Here is a 26,743-nt window from a genome sequence, read left to right as displayed (position 1 = left end):
CATTTATTTTATTCAACTTGATGAACTACCTTTTAACTAAGTTTAACAGTTTAGAGCAGAGAATGTAAATTTGTGGCTAGGATACAATGAAAAAAGCAAATATCTAATAGTTTAATAAAAGTTAAGAATTTAAACAGCTTCATTGTTTTTATTCTTAAAAAAGAGTGATATTGCAGCTTACATATCCGAGTACGGTAAAGGCTCATTAAAAGTCATGTCTGAAATGGTAAAATGTTCAAATTGTAGAATAAATTTATAGACTTGTAAGTTGAATTAGAGGTCTTTAGTTGCTGGATAGACTTTTTACAGTTATATCTATAGATGATATTTATAGGTGAACATGGGTATTTATTGGCATCTTTCATTTAAGTCATTTCTCTTGCATGGAATTTGCACCGTTCTAATTTGCTTCTTTTAGTTCAGTGTTCTCTTATCAAGGTAAAAAAGTCAAGTTTTTACCTCAGACAGTATCAAAATTTTATCAATTTTCAAGTTTATTGAGTCTGAATTAGAGATTATTTCAATATTTAATAGCTTCTGGGACACATATTTCAATTTCTTTCACATGTAAGTATATTTTAGGAGTGAGTAACATGGTATGAATTGTTGTATGTTTACTTTTATATCCTACTTTGTATATATTTAAATTTTTGAATCTTGCATTAACTTTCAAAATAAACTTAAAGAGAATAGTGAGCAGTTCTAGGAAATATAATGTGCTGATCATAGGCTAGTTAATAAATAGAACTTAATTTCATAATTATTGGGGAGTAATATTAAAAACTAATTATAAAACATATCATACATATAAAAGAACATGTACAGATATAGTTTAAAGCATACTATAAATACTATTACCACTCCTCCCTACCACCACTCCCAGAGTTAAAAAATAGATTATTAGTACCATAAAAGCTACCTGTTTCTTTTTTTCAAATACTTCTTCCTCAGCACAGGTAACCACTATTTTGACTTTTACAGAAATCATTCCATAGTTTTGAGAGCTACTTCTATATGCTTAAATGATATATTGTTTAGTTTTATAAAACTGGGTAGCAAGCACAAACTTAACTGCCTTTATTGGATGGTTCCCAAAAGATGAGTTGAGAGAATCTCTGGAACATAGTCTGGCTTTGGCACCCCAATTTAAAAGACCTCTTTCTGGGAAAGTCAGTAGGCAAGGTCATGAATGTGTTGTGAGTCACACCTGTCAAAATCAAGGTCAATTGACAGAGATTAGAAGAGACCAGGTACTAGTTCTCATCCCATAAGGTTGGAGACTGCTCCGTGTTTTCTGCTTCTGAGTTCATCATGGCCCACTTCATGACTCTCGGAAATAGGCCCAAGCAGAACAATTCTGGGGTGGTAATTTGTTTCCTCTCCTGATCAAGGTAGCAGAGCAGAGAGGGGAGATATAACATTAGCAGCTCATTCCCTGTACATTCTGTTCTCAGAGAAAAACATGGTAGAATGGCAGACGGGATCTTGGTGTCAACAATATATCCATCTTGTAAGTCTCACTGCCCCAGTGTAGATTGGTTGCCTCCCACATTAGATGTGTAAGCATCATTGTGAAATTCTTCCTAACTCCTGGGAATTCCCTTTGACTCTCTTACATGATGCCCATGCTGTTGCCTGTAAACCACTTTGTTATCTTTCTTTATGTTCTCGTTTGGTGGTGTGTGTGTATACATATGTATGTTTTTCCTTTTGATTTTTCAAAAAGTGGTATATACTGATACATGACCCTGTCTTTTTAAGGTAACATATTGTAGCAACTTTCCATATCAGAAGATAAAAAGTTTCCTTTTTAAAAAAAAACAAACCTGTTCCTTTATAACCAATTCTAACCATTTGCTTATTGATTGTCCCTTATATGTTTCCAGTGTTTTTGCCTTTATGAACAATGCTCTGATGAATAATGTATGTGTGTTATGTCACATGTCTGTAAGAATATCTATATAAATACAGAAGTGAGCTTTCTGGGTCAAATGATACACACATGTGGAATTTTGATAACTTACCAAATTGTCCTCCATAGGCATACAGTTTTCACTCTGTCAGCAACATAACATATATGGAGAGTGTTTTTCCATAACCTCACCAAATGACTGTTATACCAAACTTAAAAATTTTTGCCAATCTGATAGGTAGCAAATGGTATCTCAGGGTAATTTTAGTGTATGTTTTTCTCTTTTTGAATAAAGCCCAATATCTTTTCATTTGTTCTTATTTTTTTGCCCATTTTTCTACTGGGTTTTGATCCTTTGCTGATTTCTAAAAGATTTTTGTGTACTAGAGAGGAAATATGTTACCAAGTTTATCATTTGTGATGTGATTTTGCCTATAATGTGGCAATAGCTTTTTTCAAAAATGTAATGTTATGTAAAATATCATGTATGAAACGAGTTGCCAGTCCAGGTTCGATGCACGATACTGGATGCTTGGGGCTGGTGCACTGGGACGACCCAGAGGGATGGTATGGGGAGGGAGGAGGGAGGAGGGTTCAGGATGGGGAACACATGTATACCTGTGGCGGATTCATTTTGATATTTGGCAAAACTAATACAATTATGTAAAGTTTAAAAATAAAATAAAATTTAAAAAAATGTAATGTTAAACATTTTTTTGTTTTTGAATTTAAAAATCTTAAAAATTTTTTTAATTTTTATATGGCTTCTGGATATTGAGTCTTAGTTGAAAAGGCAAATTTTTTAATTTACTTCAAGGTTATAAAATAATTTCCCCATGTTTTCTTCTGGTACTTTTATGATTGACTTTTATCTAAAGCTTGATCTATTGAAATTTACCCTGTTCCATGATATTTTCATTTTTCCCATTTGACTATCCTATAGTTACCCAAACTATATAGTATGTTTTCCCCACTAAATTGGTAGCACTCTAATTATACTAACTTTTCATATTATTTGGGTTTTTTCTCAACTTGCCCTTGGTTGTGTTTGCTTATATGTTTAAGTACTAGATTTAACCTTTCAGTTATGAAGATTTTAATGCATTTAGTCAATCATCTCTTACTACACTTTCCTCTCTGCCCCCAGGTTTTCATTGCTATTCTTATTTATTTTTTCCATATCTGGGTAGAACCTATCTCTCCCTTCAACCTCTCACATTAAAAAGAGAAAAAGAAAACTCTAAAATCTATATACTATTGCCATTTTCACTAGAATTATGTTAAATAAATAAATTGGGTGGAAGGTGAATTGAAATGTTCATAACGATAGGACTTATCCAAGAACGTGCTGTGTATTTCCATTTGATCAAATTTTCTTTTGTAACTTTCAATAGTGTTCCTTATTTAGATGTTACACATTTGTTTAGTTTATTCCTAGTTATTTTATATTTTCAGTTGCGATTATTGTTTATTTTCTTCTATATCTTCTAACAGTTCTGTTTGTGTGAAGGTGATTGACTCATTATCTTTATATACTCCCTATTAAATTCTCATTATTATAGTAGTTTTTTATCTCATTTAGTTCCTCTGGCTTTTCAAAGTAAAAAGTTATGTCATCTGCAAATAATTTTCTCTCTTTTATACTTTTATATCTCTGAGATTTATTTTTTGTCAAATACATCAGTAAAACTTTAATACAGTGTTAAATAGTAGTAGTGAATGGGGGTATCGAGGGATTTGATCTTATTTTTTCTCAGTGTATATGATGGCCTATATTAATTAATGTTATTAGATTTCTCTATCCCTGTACTACTAGAATAAAGGCCTCTTGGTCATACTATAATCTTTGTGTTTTTTTTTTTTTTTTTAATTGTGCAGCTAGCTCTATTCTGTCACTGATATTTTATTTAGAATTTTTTTAGGTAATATTATATCTGTGTGTACACTCTTGTCAGCTTTTGGTACCAATATTATGCTTCATGAAGATAATTTGATAGCTTCCCTTTTTCTGTGCCCTGGGACATAGGTTTATTGTTTCTGTGAAATTATTAGGTACTGGAGGTTTGTGTAGGGAATATGTAATTCAGTGACTTTAATGATATTTTTTTCTTCCTTGAAAGCTGGAAAATTTTCTAATTTTTTGGAAAATTATCTGGTTTTCTTTTTCCTGAAATTTCAAATATAATTACCTAAGAGTTGAGCAAAGTGGTCTCTCATGATTATTTGCAATATCTTTCATTTAGGTAGTGATTCTCCATCTTTGTTATATGTGATATTATGCTTTTCATGCTTATCTTTTTTTTTTCACGCTTGTCTTGATTTAGATTAGTTGGTGGGTTTATTTATCCCTGCTGCCCAGAAAATCAGCTTTTGATTCGTTTATTTATTCTCTTCAATTTCTACTTTTATCCTCTTAACTCTTTCCTTATACTTGTGTTCAGTTTGATGTCCTTTTCTAAATGTATAAGTTAGCTGCTTAATTCATTTTTAATTCTTTTCAAGCGATTTACATATATAAAAGTGTTCTGAAGAGTGAAAAGTATCTTGGATTCTGACATATAGAGTTTTCTTACTCTCTGAGAAGATTGCAATTCTGTTTAATTTCTCTTTGACATGATAATTTTTTAACAAAAGATTTATGTATCATTTTCATATCAAGAAATCTAAGTCAAACAGTGGTTTCACATATATGAAAACCTGTAATTAAGACTTTGCTTACTACCTTTCCCCTTACCCCACTGTTAAAATGTGAATTAGAGAAGATTAAATTTATCCACTAAGAGGGCTGCAATTAGTGTAAAAGATGTAATTTATTAGCTTAAATAAATCTTTATTTTTGGAATATATGTAGTTTTATTCTGAGAGTTTTTCATGAGGTTAGATCTTTTCTAAGCCATATGTAAGAGGTGTAGAACCATAAAACTTATCATTTACTAAGAGCTGCTGATGAACACATGATTTTCTTTGACAACTAAATTCAAATAAAATAACAATTAAGTTCTGGAGTTGTCTTCTTGTTGTGGGCAATATTCTGGACTTTAGTCATGTGTATGTGTGTGTGTGTGTATATATATATAAATATATATATGTATATATGTTTATGGGAAATAGATGGGGAAACAGTGGAAACAGTGTCAGACTTTTTCTGGGCTCCAAAATCTCTGCAGATGGTGACTGCAGCCATGAAATTAAAAGACACTTACTCCTTGGAAGGAAAGTTATGACCAACCTAGATAGCATATTCAAAAGCAGAGACATTACTTTGCCAACAAAGGTTCGTCTAGTCAAGGCTATGGTTTTTCCTGTGGTCATGTATGGATGTGAGAGTTGGACTGTGAAGAAGGCTGAGCGCCGAAGAATGGATGCTTTTGAACTGTGGTGTTGGAGAAGACTCTTAAGAGTCCCTTGGACTGCAAGGAGATCCAACCAGTCCATTCTGAAGGAGATCAGCCCTGGGGTTTCTTTGGAAGGAATGATGCTAAAGCTGAAACTCTAGTACTTTGGCCATGTCATGCGAAGAGTTGACTCATTGTAAAAGACTCTGATGCTGGGAGGGATTGGGGGCAGGAGGAGAAGGGGACGACAGAGGATGAGATGGCTGGATGGCATCACTGACTCGATAGACGTGAGTCTGGGTGAACTCCGGGAATTGGTGATGGACAGGGAGGCCTGGCGTGCTGCGATTCATGGGGTCGCAAAGAGTCGGACACGACTGAGCGACTGATCTGATCTGATCTGATCTGATACATGTGTGTGTATATATATATCTATATGGAGGTCATAGTGACCAGTTTAATAGCTTCTTATGTATTACTACTTTCTTCGTAGATTAGAAATTTCATATGATCTACTTGTTACTTTTTGTCCTGGTTAAGGAGTAAATCATCTTAGGGACAGAGTTGGCGAGAGGGAGGGAGAAAGCAAGAGATGGGGAAAGATGGGGGATAGAAGAAAAAAGGAGAACTTATTCTAAACCTGTAAAAAAAAAAAATGGGACTAGGCTGCTTGCTTTTTGTTGACTGTGAAAAATACTTTAAACACGAGAGAACCTGTATGTAGGAACCTTGACTTATTTGGGGGAGAATCTGGTAACACAAAATTATTCATGCATGGAGTTTTAGAACTGGAGTAAAGGACACATTTAACTTTCTAAAAATTCAGTCATTTTAATTTACAGACTGGGGAACTGAGATCCATTGTATGTTGCTGTTTGAAAAATCCTCTTTTAAGAGGATGAAGTTTGAGTCAGTTTTCACTGAAACCAGATTCTAGTCACAGGAACACAGAATAATGCTTTGAAAGGATACATTCTAGTATACATTCTTAAGAAATTCTTATTGTTTTGTTTTATAGCGAATACAAGCTGGCATTCTAAAAGCATTCAACAACCCAACTACTAAAACTGCTGATGATGAAACTAGAAAAAAAGTCAAAGGTATGTTGACAGTTTCACTGTTAAAAGTTTTTCCTAGAAGAAAATATTGTAAGTTTCTTTTTAGCGGGGAAGTGGGAGAGGAACTGAACATTATGTAAACTAATTCTCTGAAGTAATGAGAGTTTACTTATTCCTGTGGTGGCAAGACAGTCTAATGGGTCATAGAAAGAAAATATTAGAATCTATGTGAATTAAAAAAAAAACTAATATCAAATATACAGTTTGACTGATGCACTTAAGAGAAGTATCCTGTGGGAGATTTGAAAGGTTGTTGAAAGTAGCAACCTCACTTGGAAGTTCACTTTTATCATACTGTGTCATTTTTCATTTGAAGTGTGCTTATTAGATAGTGGATTTATGGATATTGTCTAGTCTTAGCTAGACAAAATGCTTCAGTGTTCCAGAGATTCCTACAAGGAAATCATTATTTAAGAGGGTACTGTTATGTCAAGCATACATGTCTACTCCTAGTGTTGACTCTTCATCAGCCAAAATATGAGGCAGAAACAGTGATTAACTAACTGATCAAAGCTGATCATTTATAATGATCAATATTTAAATGTAGGTTTATATCCCATGTTATTAACAATTTACTGTGTCCTATAAATATATTCTTCCTTGAGGTAGTAACTTGTTTTTAGAAAATGTTTAAAAATATTATTTCTTATTTTATTTATTCTCTTTTTTAATTCTGTTTTTTATAGCATTATATATAAAGCGTGTCTATATAAACAAATATAAATACATTAAGCTTGTATATAACAAAACTTTATGTGCAGTTGAAGGTTCAAGATTTTAAAAAATAATGTCTCAAGTATGCTCTGTTTTGTTTTGAGATAGTGCCATCTAGTGCATGTTTAGAATAACTGTTCGTTTTTTCTTTCACTCCTTTTCAGTTTTGTAATCTTACTTATTTTCAATCCCTTGTACAATTTTCCTTAATGAAACATCTTAGTTAAACATAACTTCTAAATAGTTACCATCATAATTAATAGGTATTTCTTGATATGTCCAGATAAAAATCTGCTCTGTCATTCAGTGCTTCAAATAATGTTTTAAAATGATTTCAATTGTTTGCATAAAATTTGAGGATAGAGATCCAAAAAGGATGGAAGAGAAATTTGAAAGAGGAGTGAATAGGTTTAAAAAAAATTTTTTTAATATATTTTCCCCTGTGGTTTACTGTGAGAAATTTCAAACTTCCATTAGAATAGTGTGAAGCCCATGTGCCTGTGTGCCCATAATCATGCTTAAATTACACTTGATTCATGTTTCATCTGTTCTCCCCCAACTCCATATTATTTTGAATCAAACCATAGACATCATTTTCTTTTATTTATAAATATATAAATATGTAATATATAATATAGAAATAGAAATAGAATAATTTTAACATTTTTATGTAACAGGAGTTAAATATATAGCTAAGTTATTAATTTCCATGTTAGTTCGTTATGCTTTGCAGTGTTTACTTGTCTTTTACTGCTCTGTTGTTTCCATAGTTATGGTCCTGGCATTTGTAGCCCTAAATCATAATCTCTTTTTCCATCGCTCTGTCTACCTCTAGGTTAGGCACAGAGGCTTTATGGGAGCAGTTGAGTGTGGTATGAATAGTGGTGATTACTCTACTTATTTTACTTCTTAAAGTTTAAGAGCAATCAGTTTGTTATTTATTTGAGACTACAGTAGTTGATAGTCACATTTTCTCTATAGAATTGTAAAGAAAATTATAAGATCATAGAGTAAAATATATTATTAAATATGGTCCCAGATTATTCAGATTTCTTTTGATTCAACAGGAAAAAAGCCTGTTACATTGTTAGGTTGATGGTTGATATGTTTTTTTCATTAAAAGTATTATTTTTACAGCATATGGAAGAGAAGGTGTGAAAATGAACTTCATAGATCGTATCTTTATTGGTGAATTAACTAGCACGGTCATGTGTGAAGAATGTTCAAATGTAGGTACTTTGTAATTCTCTTCAACATGGACTAGATTATAGTCATATTGTTTTTATTGTTTTCTTTCACATGTAATCATTAGCAGTCATTTTTATTTGTGACAGATGACTATGTAGTAGCTTTTGAAAGTCTTTAAAAAATATATCCTTCACTGCTAGAAAATAAACATAATGTATAATTTTTTTAAGTAAATGTTATCTAAATTTTCCTCTTGACACACCTGTGAAGTTCATTTAGCCTATTTTAGTATGATCCTATGTGCTAGCTACTCATTTGGATTGAAAATGAAAGAGAAACTTCTGTGAAGAGAGTAACTACATTAATATCATTATGCATTGCCCTAAATTGTAATCCCAAAAGAAATAATTCAATGTAGTAACATAATTTAGGCTTATCTTCTTTAAAAATTTATATTTATATGACTTGTTCAATTTTTTTTAAAAAAGCAGACTTGACTCATCTTTGAATTTAGTGATAATTTCATTTTGAATGCCATCTGTACTGTAACAGCTTCTTAAGTGAAGTCGCTCAGTCGTGTCCGACTCTTTGCGACCTCGTGGACTGTAGCCTACCAGGCTCCTCCATCCCTGGGATTCTCCAGGCAAGAATACTGGAGTGGGTTGCCATTTCCTTCTCCAGGGGATCTTTCCAGCCCAGGGATTGAACCCAGGTCTCCTGCATTGCGGGCAGACGCTTTAACCTCTGAGCCACCAGGGAAGCACAATAGTTTCTTAAGGACTGTATAAATTTTTACAGGTTTTTCAGTTGCTTGGTAAGGAATATTTCTGGGACTGTATGGCATATAATAGGTTTAAATTTCTGTCAGATTTTAATCATAAAAGAGAGAGTCTTTATATCTGTCTTCCTATCCCAGATTGTAGAGTATCTTTCCTCTCTAATCTTATAAAATCAGGATTATATATTGTATCTCCTTCAAGCCTATCATTGTGAAGCACAGAATGTGTCATCATGATATTATGGTTGACCCTTGAACAGCATGGGTTTGAATTGCATGGGTTTGAACTTCAAGGGCTCACTTATACACAAATTTTTTCAGTAAATACTGCTAAAGTCCTACACAATCTGTATTTGGTTGAATCTGCAGACGCAGAATCCCAAATACAAAGCGCCAACTGTGAAGTTATGCTCTAATTTTTGACTATTCAGTGGGATGGGGGTAAGCATTCTTAACCCCGACATGGTTCAATAGTCAGCTCCACTTAGGTTTCTAATATATTCAACATAGAAATTGATTTCTTTTTTCACAAACTATAGAGTATCTTTTAAAATAGAATTATCCTGAAGAATCTTCAAAACACACTCCAGTTCTCCAGCTTTTCTCATGGCTTTTTCTTAACTTTTCATATTTTATTTATGTTATGTCATAACATATGTCATATGTTATGGCCCCAGTTTCACCAAAAATATGCTTATATAGTTAATCAGTTTTATTAAACACAGTTTATTTTAAAAGTTACTTTAAATATTCCACATTAGTCATATTAACAGTATTATAAAATTCAACTGTGTTGTATTTACTTAAGCTTTGGATTATCTAATTTTGATTAACCGCATATGTGTTGCCATGGGGTCACAAAGAGTTGGATACGACTCAGCGACTGAACAAATGTGTTGCTATACTCAATTAAATTACTCTTTCTTCCAAGAATGCTTTTTAACTTAAGATTTTAAGTTTCCTGGGAAGTTTGATTTCTTTAAGAGTTTACAAAACTACATTGTCTACATTAGAATTCTAACTGAAGTTTTCAATGTGTTTTCTTTTTAAGATCTCCACGGTGAAAGATCCTTTTATTGATATTTCACTTCCTATAATAGAAGAAAGGGTAAGGAGAAAAACCTTAAGTCTTTTTGTGAAGGACATTTATAAATTCATAACGTAGGCATTTTTGAGTATATTATCAAGTATCTGAGAGTCATTACTCTTTATATACAGTAATTGAGTTTGTGCAGTGTATTAGATATTGGAGTTCATATATGGATGAGTGAAGGACGATATAGTTCCTAATCTCAAGGAATTTAAATGCTTATGCTTTATATTTTGAGAATTGACATTTAGGAAATTATATTTCAAGTGTTACAAATATTAAAAAGTAGATGATATCTAGAATTTATTTCCTAAAGAAATTTTGTATTATGTACATGTTATCTATATAGGTTTCAAAACCTGTACTTTTGGGAAGAATAAGTAAATATGGACGTTTACAAGAGACAGATAATGGTCAATACAGTGGCACTGTTACTGTAGAAAATACTCATCAACCCAGAGCAATCAGGAAGCATTCTGCATCTAAAGATATGGTAAGATTATATGCATTTGTGAAACATCCTGCTTTTTGAAACATTTTAGTAAGAAAAATTTTTTAAAGTATACAAAAATAGAGAAAAAGGTATAATAACCCCCAGGTACCTCAGTGTCATAGTTGTCATCTCACAACTAGCCATGTTTTATCTGTCTCACATTTTCCACTTCCTCATCCTAGATTATTCTGAAATAAATCCCAACATATATCTAAATGTATTTCTCTAAGAGATGCTTTTTAAAGACATAACCATTATATCATTATTGTACCTAAAAATATTTAAAACTTAATAGGACAAACATCTAGTCATAATTTTAATTTCTGTAATTGTCTCATAAAATATTTGTTTTTGCTTTTTCAAGCATATTTGAATTTAGGATCTTAAAAAGATCTATAGATTCCCATGTGTCTTAAATGTCTTTTAATCCACAGATTCCACCTTTTGTTTTCTTTGCAATTTATTTGTTGAAGACATGAAATCTTTTTTTTCAGCAGTCTCACCTTCCTGTATCAATAGTAATTCATTTTGCATATTGTGGTAGTTCGTTTTGCATGCAGTAATTCATCTACATGTTCATAAGAGATGCCTCTGTTCCCTTTGTTTCCTCTCTAAGGCAGTTAGAACTAAAGGCCTAAATAGGTTTAAGTTTGATTATTTAATTTTTTGCAAGAAAACTTTTTCAAGTGATGGTATGTATTTCTATCAGGAGGTGCATATTATGTTTGATATTTCTTTTCCTGTGATGTTATCAGTAATTGATGACCATTATCTGATCCACTGTTTCACCAGGGACTCACTAGGGAGGGTGACCATGGTGATTGATGAATAAAGCCAGATTAATTTAAAGACATCCATTTGAATTTGCACCTTGTTAAAAAAAAAAACAACAACTTTTTTACATGATATGATTTATACTAACTTGGCAAATTGATGTATTACCAGATTTAACTTACTGTGTTCAAAAGTCCTTTAAGGGGCAAAACTACAGAAATTGTGCAGAGGTTTACACTTGAAAAGCCTCCAGCATAGCACTGTTCCACAAAAGTCCTGTTCCCCACCCATAAATAGGTAACCATTAAGTTGGTTCCTTGTGTAAACGTTTATTTTTAAATTAGAGCTTTTTGTTAGCATACTGTTCATTGTAGTTTGGGTAGATTTAGTAAATGGATTTCAGAGGTACTAGAAATATTATTTTAATAATTGTGAAATGTTTAAATAAGACTTACTAGCATTTATTTTCAGTAAGGTCACAAGATTCTTTTCTCTGAAAACACTATCAACTTACAGAATCAGCTAATTCATGGCAGAAAATGTACAAGAAAATCATCATCTGGAGAAGATAAAGCTGCTGTCGTATACCAGGAAAATGAAAGCCTTGAGGTGAATAGAGACTCTTCATTGTTTGCAAGCATCATGAACACTGAGTTGACTCTGACTGAAAGCCCCACCGATGGCAGTGAGAAAGAAGACAGCCTTTCTGAAAGTAGCGTTGATGCTGACAGCGAGGCTTCGGAGCCTGAGAGTGCTCCGAAACAGACTTTGTTGTTGAGATCCAGAAGCGGATACTACACGCACACAAATGGACACCCTCACTACCAGTCCAAGAGTGAACCACTCACTAGGGAGGGCGACCATGGTGATGAGGGAGTGGCTGAAGCTATTTCTGAACTTCATTTGAGCAGCACTATAATTCGAGCTAGGGATTTTGACAGAGAAAATCAGCCACTAAGTGTTTCAAATAATTTGTGTTTTTCAGAGGACAAGCATATGGTGTCTCAGAGCCCCCAAAATGCTTTTCAGACCCTTTCTCAGAGCTATATAACCACTTCTAAAGAATGTTCAGTTCAGTCTTGTCTCTATCAGTTTACATCTATGGAATTGCTAATGGGGAATAACAAACTTCTGTGTGAGAACTGTACTGAGAAGAAACAGAAGTACCAAAAGGAAACCACTTCTGCAGGTAAATATTTAGCTTAACTTTGTTTTTTAAGTATTCATGGATTATCTGATAATCAGTGACTAGTGGGTTATAGATCCCACATGGAAGAACCTAAGAACCTGTCACCACATTAGCTGCTTGGAGTCAGGGGTTGTCTTATTCATATCTGTACCTTAGCACTGAAACCACTGACTGGGCAGGGGAAATTTTCAATAGAATTTTGTCCAAATAAATTGAAGAACAGGAAGTATCCATCTTTGCCTTGAAAATGCAAATTCACATAATCTTATTTCAGGGAACTAGCTATCTGAAGTCTTTCCAGAAATAATTTCTGTAAAACTTAATTGCAGCACCAGAGAGATTAATGTCCTTCACAAAAGTCATATCATGAGATATAAATTTGAAGATTTTAAGTAATTGTATATTATAAAGCTAGCTATATACTAACTATGTTTTGTTGACAAGAGAAAAGTAGAAAAGGTTGATTTGTCAAGTAGGAAATTTTTGGTGTACCTCTAGCCTTGATTAAATGAAGAAAAAATTCTGATTCTTAATGACTGTTTTAAAATGTACGTTTTATTATTCAGGTATAATGAGCCTAACAGATGAGATGATTGCCACTGAAAAGGTAGTTTATTATTTAAGTGTAGCTCCCAAGAGGAGGGGACACACTAAGACATGCCGCCCAGGGCCACAAGGGGAAGCACCAGGGTTGGTCAGGAGACAGAGGGAGCAAGGGGGGAAAGGGCAGTCAAGTGCCTTTATTGTGGTTGCCGAGGGAAGGAATGAATGAAGGAGGGCAGAAAGGTTTAGAAGTGAATAATCTGAGGTATAGGGGCTGGCTCTAGTGGTCTGGTTCCTGGCTCTGGTGTGAGTAGGGCAGGTGAATAGTGACCTAGAGTATCTGAGCCCAGTAAAGGAGGTGGTTGGGTAAGGGCTTTGGAAATACATATGAAAGGCACACTTAATTTATTTACTATCTAGGAGTTAGGCTCTGGAAAAGGCCCTTTCCAGTGTCAGCAAGGCCCCAGATGTCAAAGCATCAGAATGAAAATATGATTAATACATTAAAATTAATGTCTAGATGGGACATGAAGAAATGCCAGCTTATACTAATCCAAGTTAAATATGCAATTGGCCATATTCAAATCCTATCACAAGTCATTTCTAACAACCTCTTATTTTTTTATTAATTTATTTTTAATCGGAAGATAATTGCTTTATAATGTTGTGTTGGTTTCTGCCATGCATTAACATGAGTCAGACATAGATATACATATGTCCCTTCCCTCTTAAACCTCCCTCCCACCTTCTACCCTGCCCCACCCCTCTATATTGTCACAAAACCCCAGGTTGAGTTCCCTGCATCAAGGAGCAAATTCCCACTGGCTATCTATTTTACATATGTAACAACCTTTTATGGAAATATCCCATCGTTCCCATGATAGGTGATCTTCTTTCACTGCAGTGAGTAATGACCCAGTTTTTCCAACTATAGGTATGTTTCTGGTGGTGTTTGACTGGAAGGCATTGACATAAGTCACTTCTGGTCTATCAGCTTCCAGCGTCCAGAGTTGCGTTGCAAGTGTCACCTCCCCTATTCTTTGTCCTTGTAAGTGTGTGCCTTAAAAAAAAATCCCTTTCATATTGTTGGAGTTTTAGGGTTGAGTTGAGGCTCCCAGTAATCAGAAGTCTAATTTCTTTTCTAACATTTTCAAAAATGTGGTATAATGCTTCTGTTTAAATGTTTACTATACTATATGGGCAATAATGTATAAGATGTAATTTATAAATAAATTTATTGTATCTTATGCAGAAAAGAAAGCAGAGGGGGTTTATACTAATGCCAGGAAGCAATTGCTCATTTCTGCTGTTCCAGCTATCCTGATTCTCCATCTTAAAAGATTTCATCAGGTAAAATTCTCTTTAGTAGCACTATACATATTTACATCATATATTTTGCAGAGCCCTTAGTCTTGTAAGACTTCCCAGGTGGTGCAGTGGTAAGGTATCCACCTGCTAATGCAGGAGATGCAAGAGACACGGGTTTGATCCCTGGGTCAAGAAGATCCCCGGAGGAGGAAAAGGAAGCCCCCTCCAGTATTCTTGCCTAGAAAATTCCATAGACAGAGGAGTCTGGCAGGTTACAGTTCATGGGTTGCAAAGAGCTGGACACAACTAAGCAACTAAACATACACACACAAGTCTTGTACTGTCAAGGATTAGACAGTAATTTATTGAATTTAAAAATTTTCTAGTGAGATTTACTGCTCTTTCAGCCATGATAGCTTATAAGACTTTTCTAAATAAGATTGTCTAATTCACAATATTTGAACATTTAGTTGGTATGATAGGAACCTCAGTGGTGTGTGTCTGTGAGAGAGAGAGAGAGTGTGTGTGTAGGTTCGTGTCAGTGGAAAATAGAATTTTTAAGGAACCCTTAGAAGCAGGGAAATAACAAGGTACACATAGCTTTCTGAGGTTTTATCCCAATGGAGAAGAGTGCTTGGGCTGAGTGTGGTTGGCTGGGACTAATTGCGAAAAGGGCTACAAGGCAGGCCTCACTTTTCTAGGACTCTAATGGGAGAGAACCTATTTTTAAAAGTTTTTCTCCAGTTGGTTATACTTTAATGTCCTATCTCTCTCTCTCTCTTTTTTTTTTTTTTTGCATTTGATAAAATGATTTTAAAGTTTCTCCAGAAGAAACTTTAGTAATTAAATACTATGGTCAGAATTGTCAGTGAATTTAGTACAGTTTAAAGTCTGTTGTTATGATATAGGATGAATCTCAAATCATTTGGGAAGGAGGCTAGGTTATTCTCTAAAGGACTTAAGAAAGATGTTTGAAATAAAAATTTAGAGCTTCCTTCTAAACCAAATATGTTGATATCAGTACTGTTTTCAGACAGATTTTTTTAATTCTATGAAACATTATTGAAAGACTAGAAGAAAACTTCAGGAAAATTACTAACCTGATCCTTGTGTGAACAATTTTCTAAATATAAAACCTTTGAAAGAAATCTCAAGAGATGGAAAGCTTTGATGATATATCTGCAATATTTCAGGTGGGCCACAGATGGACTGGAAGAGATTTTTCTCTGTATTTCCATCCCTACCCATAGAAATTAGATGAAGTTCTTAATTTTCTATAGCAACATTACAGAAACTCTGTGGAAATGGCCATGGAAAGCAGAAGCAGATGTGTTGTGTCTCATTACAGTACATCAGAATGCTAAATGGAAGGTGTATATCTGCAGGGACTTGGTGTGAACTTGCTAGGGTCATGCCGGATTTGAGAATGATATACCACGGTTATTTTATATTTGGTACTTGCATCCCTTTTAGGAATAACCTACAGAAGGAGTTCATGCCCTTACAGGGAAATTTTTATAGATGTCTAGGCCCCTCCTTGATCTCAGGTTAGATGTAATGTCTGCAAAGCCACATTCTCATTCCCTGGAACTGTGAAATAAAGGGATCAGAATCGCTAAGCAGTGTGTCTGCTTCTGGCTTTCTTGTGTCCCTGAAAACCTATTTCCCCATACTAATTTTAGAGTTCTATTAGAAACATCCACAGTACCTGAGCGATCTCAACAAAATAGAGCTCTTTGTCATAAATATAGCAAGTGATTAATATTGAAAATAAATAAAGAGCCCTTAAAGACTTGATGGACATGAGTTTGAGTGAACTCCGGGAGTTGTTGATGGACAGGGAGGCCTGGCGTGCTGTGATTCATGGGGTCACAAGGAGTCAGACACAACTGAGCGACTGAACTGAACTGAACTGAAAGATCAATAATAAAAAGATCAAGACTCTAATAGTAAAATGGTAAAGAACATGAATCGACAGTTCATAGAAGTAAAAAATTCAAAGAAAATGTGAAAGGAAGTTCCATTCTTTCTAGCAAAACAAATACAAAATACAACGACAGTGAGATTCTTCTTTTAGACTGTCCAAAATGGCAAAGATTTTAACAGTGCTGATAGAAGTCTCTTCTCTTAAGGGGTAATTTTTCAACAGCAAAGTACTGTTTGGGGAGGACACATAAGCCTGACATGATCTCAGACATTGCTGGTATCAGCTGCTTTGTAGATGTCACCTGATAAGAAAAAAAGGAGGCAAACAAATTGAATACAGATTAATTTTTCCTGATATGACTTCATAATTTCATGTCTGATATCAGGTTAAGACTCCTAAAGATTACTTGAAAATGCAAATCACTGGCAATATTTTGGTCAAAAAATAAGTTGTTTTTTTTTTTCTTTAAAGAAAGATAAGAAGTAGGCAACGATCTGTAGTAAGTGTTATGTGATTAGTATGCAAATAAAAAGACTAGTCATTGAAGTAAGTCATGAAAGCTTTTCATGAAAGGTTGCATCTGTATTAATTTTGTCTACCCAAATATCTCAGATTCAAGTATCTTCTTATTCTAAAAAGAGTCCATTTTTATTTTCGAGTTTCCTATCCAATATATTTGATGGTCTGTCAATAAATTTTTATTATTACTTAATGTAAATATATGTTTTTCAAGGCCTGCCTTTGGATACTAAAAATAGAGAAGGAAGTAGAGTTTCTTAACATGAAGATTCATTTTGATTTATATAATATGTAATGTTTACTTTTATTGATAAAATGATTTGGGTGTTCAGGCTTTTTTATTTTTGATGATTGAATATCACTGAATTTTAGAACTGAAAATGACCTAATCTAACCCATTTATACCCATTTTCTGCCTTGATCTAGATAAGGTTGTCTAGAGTCAAGTTAACTGTTAACCAGTCATTGAGTCAGGCCTGTAACACCAGACTCCTGACTCTTCAGTTGAGTACATTTTTAGGTAGCATATGTGTCAGTAGCTTAGCTTCAATCACATTGAGTTTATTTTTCAGTGTTGTAATGCACAGTGAAAGTAATTATTTTCATATTGTCTGTGGTAAAAATACCCATGTAAATGAATGATCTTTGCAATAAGTTTATGAAACCTAATTGAGAACTTAGTCATATATCAGTTTTGGATTGTTGATGTTTTAATAGCTATGAAGAAACGAACTTTTTGGTTTCTCTTTTGGTTTTAATTAAAATTAACAAACCCATTGATCTATAAATTAAGTTTGTTACATTTTTTTTTTTTTTTTTTGAGGCTGGTTTGAGTCTTCGCAAAGTAAACAGACATGTAGATTTTCCACTTATGCTTGACTTAGCACCATTCTGTTCTGCTACTTGTAAGGTATAGTATATTATTAAGATATTTACTTGTCTTGCAAATAATATGCTTTAGAATATCCTATGTATTGTTTATTAGACCATGTCTTTCTCCCTACCTCCTACCCTCTGTCTCTCATGTCCCCTTCCTCCCTTTCTTCTTCCATCCAGCATTTAACACAGAAAATGAAAAAAAAAACAACAACACAGAAAATGACTTTTGTCCTTTGGGAGACAGAATAAGTTGAAAAGATGCATAAAGCATAAGTGAGGCATGATGTTCATGATCAAAGCTGCTTGTAAATGCTGCTAGAGTCGGATAGTTGCTGAGAGAAATAAGCAGATTTTGTGCCCTCTCCTGTTCCTTGTGTATGATGTGCTTAATTGGCAGTAGTTTTAGCATTTGGAGAGTTTTCTCCTCTTTTGTGAGTGACTGATCTGATCTGATCTCCTCTTTTGTAAACCAGTGTACTAGTGCATTGTCTTTCATGCCATTTCACGTACGTAACTGAGACTACGTACTTGCCAGCTGAGTACAAACTTAAAATTACTAATACTTTAATAATCAGACATAGAAAGCAAGCTGGTCTATAATTGTTTGTGCTTATATGTGAGAACTAACTGTAGGTGAAATTGATGACTTTGCTTTCCGTGTGGACACCACACAGTTCTGGGGTAACTCACATATTGTCCTGCTCGCCATTTCTGGTTAGCAGTCTAGGTTTTGTGGTACATAAACTTCCTGAACTTAATAATTTCAATACATTGATCAGTAAAGACAAAAATATCTTAAATGCAGTTTTTCAGTGAATCCAGTTCATCTACTGTGGAATACCAGCACTTTCTGCCAGATGTTTACATTCAGTCTTCATAGAATTTGATATGTTCATAGAATTTGATAATGTGGCAAACAAAATGTCTAGCAAGCTGTGTATTAAACTTACAGAAACATATTTTTTTAAAGTACCAATTATGGAGAATTTCCAACAAACACCAAAGAGAACAGTACAGATGAACCTCTTGCCCCCAGACCCTACATATAGGGCCAGTCCCACCCCATCCACATACTCATCTACCTCTTCCTTCTATATTAATTTTTTTTCTTACATTATTTTGAAGCAAGTATCAGGTATCCTTTCATTCATAAATCTTTTCCTCTATGTGTCTCTAAAAGATAAGAATTACCCCCCCCCCCCGCCCCCGCCTTTTAAACATAACCACAATACCACTTTCATGCTAAAAGAATTAGCATTACTTTTTATATCTTCTGGGCTTCCCTAGTGGCTCAGATGGTAGAGTCTGCCTGCAGTATGGGATACCTGGGTTCAATCCCTGGGTTGGGAAGATCCCCTGGAAAACGAAATGGCAATCCATTCCAGTATTCTTGCCTGGAAAATTCCATGGACAGAGGAGCCTGGCAGGCTACAGTCCATGGGGTCGCAAAGAGTCAGACATGAATGAGGGACTTCACTTCCACTTTCTATCCTCTAGCATACATATTTCCAATTGTCTAATAAATTTTTTAAATGAATTAATATCCAAGTAAGGACTACATGTCATGATTGAAAAATATCTCTCTTAATACATAGTTTTCCTCTCCCATCTCTGCTTCTTGCAAGTTATTTGTTGAAGAAACTGAATCATCTTTCTGGTAGTTTTATAGAGTTTAGATTTTGATGATTATTCCTTTATCCTCTTGATTTCCTACAAATAGGTAGTTGGATCAAGAGAAGCTTGAATAGATCCTCACCCCACCCCCCCACTGCCATCCCAACCCCTGATAAGGCTGTTTCATAGGGAGTGTTCTGTTGTTTCATCAGGTGGCACATAATGCCAGTTTCTTTTCCGTGATGTTAGCAACCAGTGTTGCTCAATGAGTTCATTAACAGTTACAGAATGGTGGTATCCTGTTACTCTTTCTTCATTTATCTACTGGAATACTTCTATATAAAGAGAAATTCCTTTCATCTCTTTAGTTATTTTACATTAGAGTTCTTTTAGAAAAGGCAGGATAAATGCTCAGTTCTTTCCCCATCCCCCTTTTAAGCCAGTTTTTAGAATAATGAATTTACTGTCATTCTCAAACTGTGATCAGTAAAAATATCATTATGAATTCATGGATTTTAACACACTAAATGTGTTTGAATTTACTGCACTCTTCTTTTAATTCATAGTCTAATACGTCTAGTGGGTCCATTGTTGGCCACTGAGAGCCTCTTCCGGTTGGCTCCTCGGTTCTTTCGACATGACCCCTGTGGTTGCTCACAGAATGATTATGCCACCAACTGGATGTTCATTTGCTTATTTTAAATTTTCATTTTTAGGGATTGTTATTTAAATTTTTTTGTTGTTTTTTAATAATTACATAAAGTATTTATGTAGTTCTAAAGTCAAATGTATAAATCAAGGTAAATTCAAACAAGTGTAGGTTTTCTCCATGTCTGTTCTACCTGTTTCCTTCCTTTAGAGATAACCATTTTTTCAAATTATTATTTATTCATCTATAATTTTCCCTTTGTTTTTATTTTCTTTTTTTTAATATAGATTTATTTATTTTAATTGGAGGCTAATTACTTTACAATATTGTATTGATTTTGCCATACATCAACATGAATCCACCACAGGTATATACGTGTTCCCCATCCTGAACCCCCCCTCCCTCGTCCCTCCCCGTACCATCCCTCTGGGTCATCCCAGTGTACCAGCCCCAAGCATCCAGTATCATGCATTGAACCTGGACTGGCAATTCATTTCATATATGATATTATACATATTTCAATGCCATTCTCCCTAATCATCCCACCCTCTCCCTCTCAGATGTATAGAACAGTATAGACTGTTCTATACATCTGTGTCTCTTTTGCTATCTCGCATACAGGGTTATTGTTACCATCTTTCTAAATTCTATATATATGCGTTAGTATACTGTATTGGTGTTTTTCTTTCTGGCTTACTTCACTCTGTATAATAGGCTCCAGTTTCATCCACCTCATTAGAACTGATTCAAATGTATTCTTTTTAATGGCTGAGTAATACTCCATGGTGTATATGTACCACAGCTTTCTTATCCATTCATCTGCTGATGGACATCTAGGTTGCTTCCATGTCCTGGCTATTACAAACAGTGCTGCGATGAACATTGGGGTACACGTGTAATTTTTAAAAATATAAACAAATAAGTACATATCTATTTTATATATATATATAATATCTCACCTCTTTAATAATTATAGCTTATAAGATGTATCCTTTTTTTCTACTGTATTAACATTGTATCCTGGAGAGTATTTCATAGCAGTGTTTAGAGATAATCTGCACTCCATTTTTCAAGCAGCATAATACTCTATTCTATGGATGCATTATAGCTTATTCAAGCCATCCCCAGTTTATGTGCACTTTTGAGTCTACGGTTTTTTGGTATTACAAATAATCCTTCAATCACTTGTCTGGTGCATGTGTTTTTACATATTGCTCATGGTACCTATGAGATAGAGTCCTAGAAAAGGGATTGATAAACCCAAGAGTAATGCACGTGTAGCTTAGGTAAATAACATGAAATTTTTCTGAATAGAGCTACCCTTTTGCATTCCCATATGTGAGCACTCTTTTTCCCGACAGCCCAGGCAACAGAAAAGGTCAAGTTTTTGCATTTTGCTAGCCTAGTACAGGTGGGCAAGTACCCCAGTGTAGTGTTAATTGCTCTTATTTTAAGTAGCATGTGCACTTAATTTAATTTTCCATATAATAAGATTTCACTAAATATTACTAATTAATTTGAGTTTTTTTTTCTTTGTCTAAAAGAATGTAAGTGTGGGAGGTAAAGTTCTCTATGGTCTCTATGGCGTAGTGGAACATAGCGGCTCAATGAAAGGAGGTCACTACACCGCTTACGTGAAAGTGAGAACACCCTCCAGGAAATTACTGGAATACATCACTGGAAAGAAAAATGTACCTGGTATGCCACCCTAAGTTTATTTTATTCTTAGAAACAAATGAATTTATTCTTTTTCTGGAAGAAGTAAGTTTTTTAATGGGTACTTCGTGTGGATTCACTTTGTTAAGTGAGAAATACCTTAAAGAGTACCTGCTGCTGCTGCTGCATCACTTTAGTCGTGTCTGAATCTGTGCGACCCCATAGATGGCAGCCCACCAGGCTTCCTGTCCCTGGGATTCTCCAGGCAAGAACACTGGAGTGGGTTGCCATTTCCTTCTCCAGTGCATGAAAGTGAAAAGTGAAAGTGAAGTCGTTCAGTCGTGTCAGACTCTAGCGACCCCATGGACTGCAGCTTACCAGCCTCCTCCGTCCATGGAATTTTCCAGGCAAGAGTACTGGAGTGGGGTGCCATTGCCTTCTCCGAAGGACTACCTAGATAATCTTAAATATCTTAAAACTGTACCCTTCACATCATGTGAAGTGGCACCCAGTTTTTCAAGGTATTAAGTCATCGTGTATTGCAGTGGAATAGCATTTTATTTAGCAGTATTAGTAGTTTTTGAAGATATACCAGGTCCTCAGAATAGAGCTGGAGTTAAAAATTTGCTTCAGTCGTCTATGTATTTCTTTCCTTCTCTTTTAGTGTAAATGCACTTTTCCTTAAATAAGGCTATCTAGTATTCTACTAGATATTTAAATGCTCTTAATATTAATGCTTTGAAAGAGTTCATTTTGGAAGATGTTTAACCCCAAACAGCCTTATGCAATAAAGTCTAACATTAGATACATATAGTTAATGATAACTTTAGTGTAAAGTCAGAACATACTTATTGTAAAATTATACTTCTTTTTGTTTTGTTAGGTTTGAAAGAACCTGATAGTGAATCAGCAAGCCAGTGGGTCCATGTTAGTGACACTTATGTGCAGGTGGTTCCAGAATCAAGAGCACTTAGTGCACAAGCGTACCTTCTTTTTTATGAAAGAATATTATAATTATTTGTTAATTAGTAGTGATAATGATTATAGAGGTCACTTTTATTTACATGCTGCAGTGTTAACCACAATATGCAACGTGCCTTTGTAGTGTTTTCTGTAGGAATAGCATGTCCCTCAAATGTTCCTGAACATTGTTACCATTTTTGCGAATCCTTTTAAAGTAAATTTACTAAATGCTTTCAGGGACTTCCCCAGTGGTTCAGTGGTTATAAGACTCAGCTTCCACTGCAGGGTTGGGTCCCTGGGTAAAGGAACTTAAAATTCTGCATACCTTGTGGGATACAGCCAAAAACGAAACAAAGTAAAACAAAACTAAATGCTTTCAAACTTATATCCTTAAAATAAACATAAACACATGTTTTTAAAAACTTATTTGTCCTGGAAAAAAATAAGAGAATTCACAATAGTTAACTCCTTTATAATGTGACTTATTGCAGGCATTCAGAAATGATGCTGGCTAAGTCAAATCATTCCTTAGACAGTGTTTCCCAAATGTGAGTCACATACCACTTTACTGTTTTCATGTGTGTGTGTATATTTCTCCCATGCTATTGTTTATTATTCTTAACCTTATTTTTTAGCCTTTTTAAACCACAGTGTTATTTTGATCATATTCCACATTTTATGTGCTAGTTATATTTTTTCTAATAAGTATTAAAATAAATGTATAACTATTAAAGAAAGACTGTTCACTCATGTAGCACTCCACTTAAAATCATCTCAGGGTTATCCAGTGGTATATTACCTGGCTGTGTGGGAAACATTGCTATAACATGTGCTGTGCTGTGCTTAGTCACTCAGTTGAGTCCAACTCTTTGTGAACCCCATGAACTGTAGCCCGCCAGGCCCCTCAGTCCATAGGTATTCTCCAGGCAAGAATACTAGAGTGGGTTGCCATGCCCTTCTTCAGAGATCTTCCCAACCCAGGGGTCGAACCCAGGTCTCTCGCATTGTAGGCGGATTTCTTCACTGTCTGAGCCACCAGGGAAGCCCAAGAATACCAGAGTGGGTAGCCTAACTCTTCTCCAGGGGATCTCCCTGACCCAGGAATTGAACCAGGTTCTCCTGCATTGCAAGGGATTCTTTACCAGCTGAGCTATCAGGGAAAGAAGCCCTTTTTGTAACATATACTTACACAATTGGCATAGTGACTTTATCATTTTTTATATGACTCAACTATATAAAAAAGTACCACTGTAACTTCAGTAATATGGATTTACAAATAACATTGATTAGCTTATTGCTTTGAGGTTTTGAGAACTAGAAAAATACTAAAATATTTTATCAACATACTATTTTCAGCCTATTCATGATGGAGTTGAGAATAATTTACAGGTGATTAACCAAGATCAAAATGTATTTATAGATAATTGTTACATGCAGAATTGGTAAATAGAAGTTGTTAATTCATATGGAACCATAGGATACTTTTGAAATGTAAATTACCAAATCATATTTGTAAATGATAGAGAATTATATTCTTATACTTAATAGGAAAATATAATGCATTTTCTAGTTCTGTAGAGCAATAAATATTATGATTTTGGGGTTTTGAGATCACTTTTTGTCTTTAGTAAGCATCATTAGTAAGTTCAACTAGGTTTTGTTTTTATTTTAATGGGCCGTTAAGTTGGCATTTCTGATTTTCTTTTAAAATAATTAATATCAAAATGATGGTATTTTCCCCCCACTCCTAGAAAACAAATTATTAAGCTGTCAAAACTTGCCATGAAAATGTTACTATTCCTTAGGCTTAAATGTTTAAAAAATGACTACTTTGGTGTTACATTATTAAATCAAAACACATAACTGCATGGTTCAAGCATCCTCATCATTAGTGCTCACAAATGATAGTACAGGCAGGTGCTGGATAAGTGCCTGGTCCTAGTTCATTATCTTCTTGTTAAGGAAGAGGCTATAGATAATGTGTGGAAATATTTAACCAAGATTCTGACCCTTCTTAATATTTAAGTGTATATAATATTATCAAGGTTATTAGTGCTGCCTTTTGCTATATGGATGAATGGAATTGTGATTGGTGTTAAAGACAGTAATATATGGAATTCAGGGCTTTAAAAAGTTATTGCATAAACTCTATTTTTTTTTTTCATAAACTCTTATTTTTAAGCTGTCAAAATTTCAGTAGTAGTGATTTCCTTGATTTTTAACAGTGAAATGATGGAAAAATATATCTTTATATAAGTTAACCTGTAAACTCCAGTTGTATCCTGTAAAAGGTAAACAGTGTTTAAAGGTTTTCTCCTTAACTTTAATCCATTAACATTGAAGAGTTCAGCACCAGAGCAGTGAAATTTTTTGGAAAACTATTAGTTAAATCTCTTTATTCAAGTCAGCCATCTAGGTAATGACAGTTACCAAGATGTAATTGTCACTCGCCCAAATGTAAATATTAAGTTGCCTCATTTTTCTCCTAGAAAAGATACCATTAAGAGGCATGCAGATTTCATTGGATGTCACCTGCTTCTTATTTCATTGATAGGTAGATGGATAGATGAAAAAGAGAAGGAAAGAAACAGGGAAAGGAAAGAAAAGAAGAAAGAAGGGGAAGACATGAGCATTCTTTTCTGTTTCCTCTTGGCTTACCCATTACACAGTTAAGTAGAGATGGTGAATAATCCCTGAGGACAAGCATCAAGGAAAGTGCCTAGTTCCTTTTTTCATTGATAGCATGCTAGGACATGAACTAGGGCTATATTTGTTAATTAGGAAATCTGTTAAACTTTATTCTGAATACCAGTTAAGAGTGACTTTTCATTGAGTGATACATTGTAGCTTCAGAATATTAACTCAGTATTCAAGTACTACAGTAGTTTTTATGCTTAACCTCATGTTTATTCATTAAGTATATATTTTATTTAACATCATCCAGGAGTCAGGCACTGGACTGGCACTATTTTAACATGCTTTAAAATGAGGCCTGTGTAAATTTTAGACATTATTCTAGAGGTAATGAGATACTTTTATTTTCATTTCCACAGTGTTAAATGAGTTAATTCTGAAATTTTTTTTTTTTAATGGCCTGAAGTTTATGAATGCTTTGTTTTTCCAGGTCTGCTAGTAATGGAATAAATTTAATTTTGAGATCTAAGAATTGACTAAAAATAGCTTTTGTAATAGAGAAAGTATGTTAAGTTACACATGGATCTACATTTAAATTTTTGCTTTTATTTTGAATATTTTCAAAGCACATTTGCAGGGGTATTAAATTGTGAAGCTAATTTAGTAACAGTAGCTTCCAGATGACCTCAGGAAATAGTACAAATCAGTGAGAATGTTTACAGATCCTCAAAACAACTACCATAGTGTTTGGCCAGATGAATTTAAGAAGACGAGAGTTTAGCTTTATTTAGAAACTGGCTTACAGTGTATATATAACCTCGGTTTTCCATTGTTATTCCATATTTAAAATGATAAATTTTTGACTATATATAAATTATGTGAATATTTTTGACATAACCAAAGTATGTTTATATTTAAGATTTTGTCATGTAATGTTTTTAAAACTGATGTAAAGGCCACCGTTTTGAATGGCCATGGAGAGGGGCGTCAGTTCTAAGAGTAGGTGATACCTGTTTTCTTACTGTAAATATGCCAACAAAGCTATTTTACTATGATATATTTAAGAGCTTTTAGTTTGCATGTGTGACTTTAGTCAATGATTTTATATGGCATCTGAATAAAATTTCCTGAGGATTAAGCTGTGAAATGTATCAACTTCATCTTATTTTTGAGGTATAAAATAGTATCTTGCCTACTTTTATTAAATTCATCCTCATAATTTGTCTGCATGTTACCTGAAGAAATAAGGCTAAGCCAGATGTGTACAATAAATGTGATTCTTTATTATCTATTGCATTAAGAAAGACTATTTTTAGATATTTAAAATACTTTGGTTCATGTAGAAATGCATCAATTCAAATCTATTTAAAAGATAGATAACTATATTTTTAATTTTGAGTAATAATGATTATATATCATTCCTACTATTTTATCTTTTTCCGCAGTGTTTTTGGAAAATA

At 34.1% G+C, this 26,743-nt stretch overlaps 1 protein-coding gene across 8 annotated transcripts in view; it reads left to right on the top strand.

Annotated features, from left to right (window-relative positions):
* USP45 (ubiquitin specific peptidase 45) overlaps window positions 1-23,514 on the top strand; it is a 56,264-nt gene extending 32,750 nt beyond the window's left edge. For 2 of the 8 annotated variants that reach the window (XM_025294630.3, XM_006052446.4), the window contains exons 10-18: window positions 6,266-6,347; window positions 8,217-8,308; window positions 10,097-10,153; window positions 10,485-10,628; window positions 11,919-12,591; window positions 14,387-14,484; window positions 17,712-17,798; window positions 21,575-21,728; window positions 22,570-23,514. In XM_025294630.3, the coding sequence (XP_025150415.1) occupies window positions 6,266-6,347; window positions 8,217-8,308; window positions 10,097-10,153; window positions 10,485-10,628; window positions 11,919-12,591; window positions 14,387-14,484; window positions 17,712-17,798; window positions 21,575-21,728; window positions 22,570-22,700 (1,518 nt within the window). In that variant the 3' untranslated portion in view covers window positions 22,701-23,514. Of the gene's footprint in view, window positions 1-6,265; window positions 6,348-8,216; window positions 8,309-10,096; window positions 10,154-10,484; window positions 10,629-11,918; window positions 12,592-13,157; window positions 14,361-14,386; window positions 14,485-17,711; window positions 17,799-21,574; window positions 21,729-22,569 lie in introns of those variants that run through there. The other 6 variants (XR_006542386.2, XM_044924336.2, XM_044924337.2 and 3 more) reach the window with 6 other exon arrangements.
* The last annotated feature ends 3,229 nt before the right edge of the window (window positions 23,515-26,743 follow it).

This window comes from Bubalus bubalis, chromosome 10 (genome assembly GCF_019923935.1).
Source record: "Bubalus bubalis isolate 160015118507 breed Murrah chromosome 10, NDDB_SH_1, whole genome shotgun sequence".
Lineage (NCBI taxonomy): Eukaryota > Metazoa > Chordata > Mammalia > Artiodactyla > Bovidae > Bubalus > Bubalus bubalis.
This window is presented reverse-complemented; position numbering and strand designations above follow the sequence as displayed.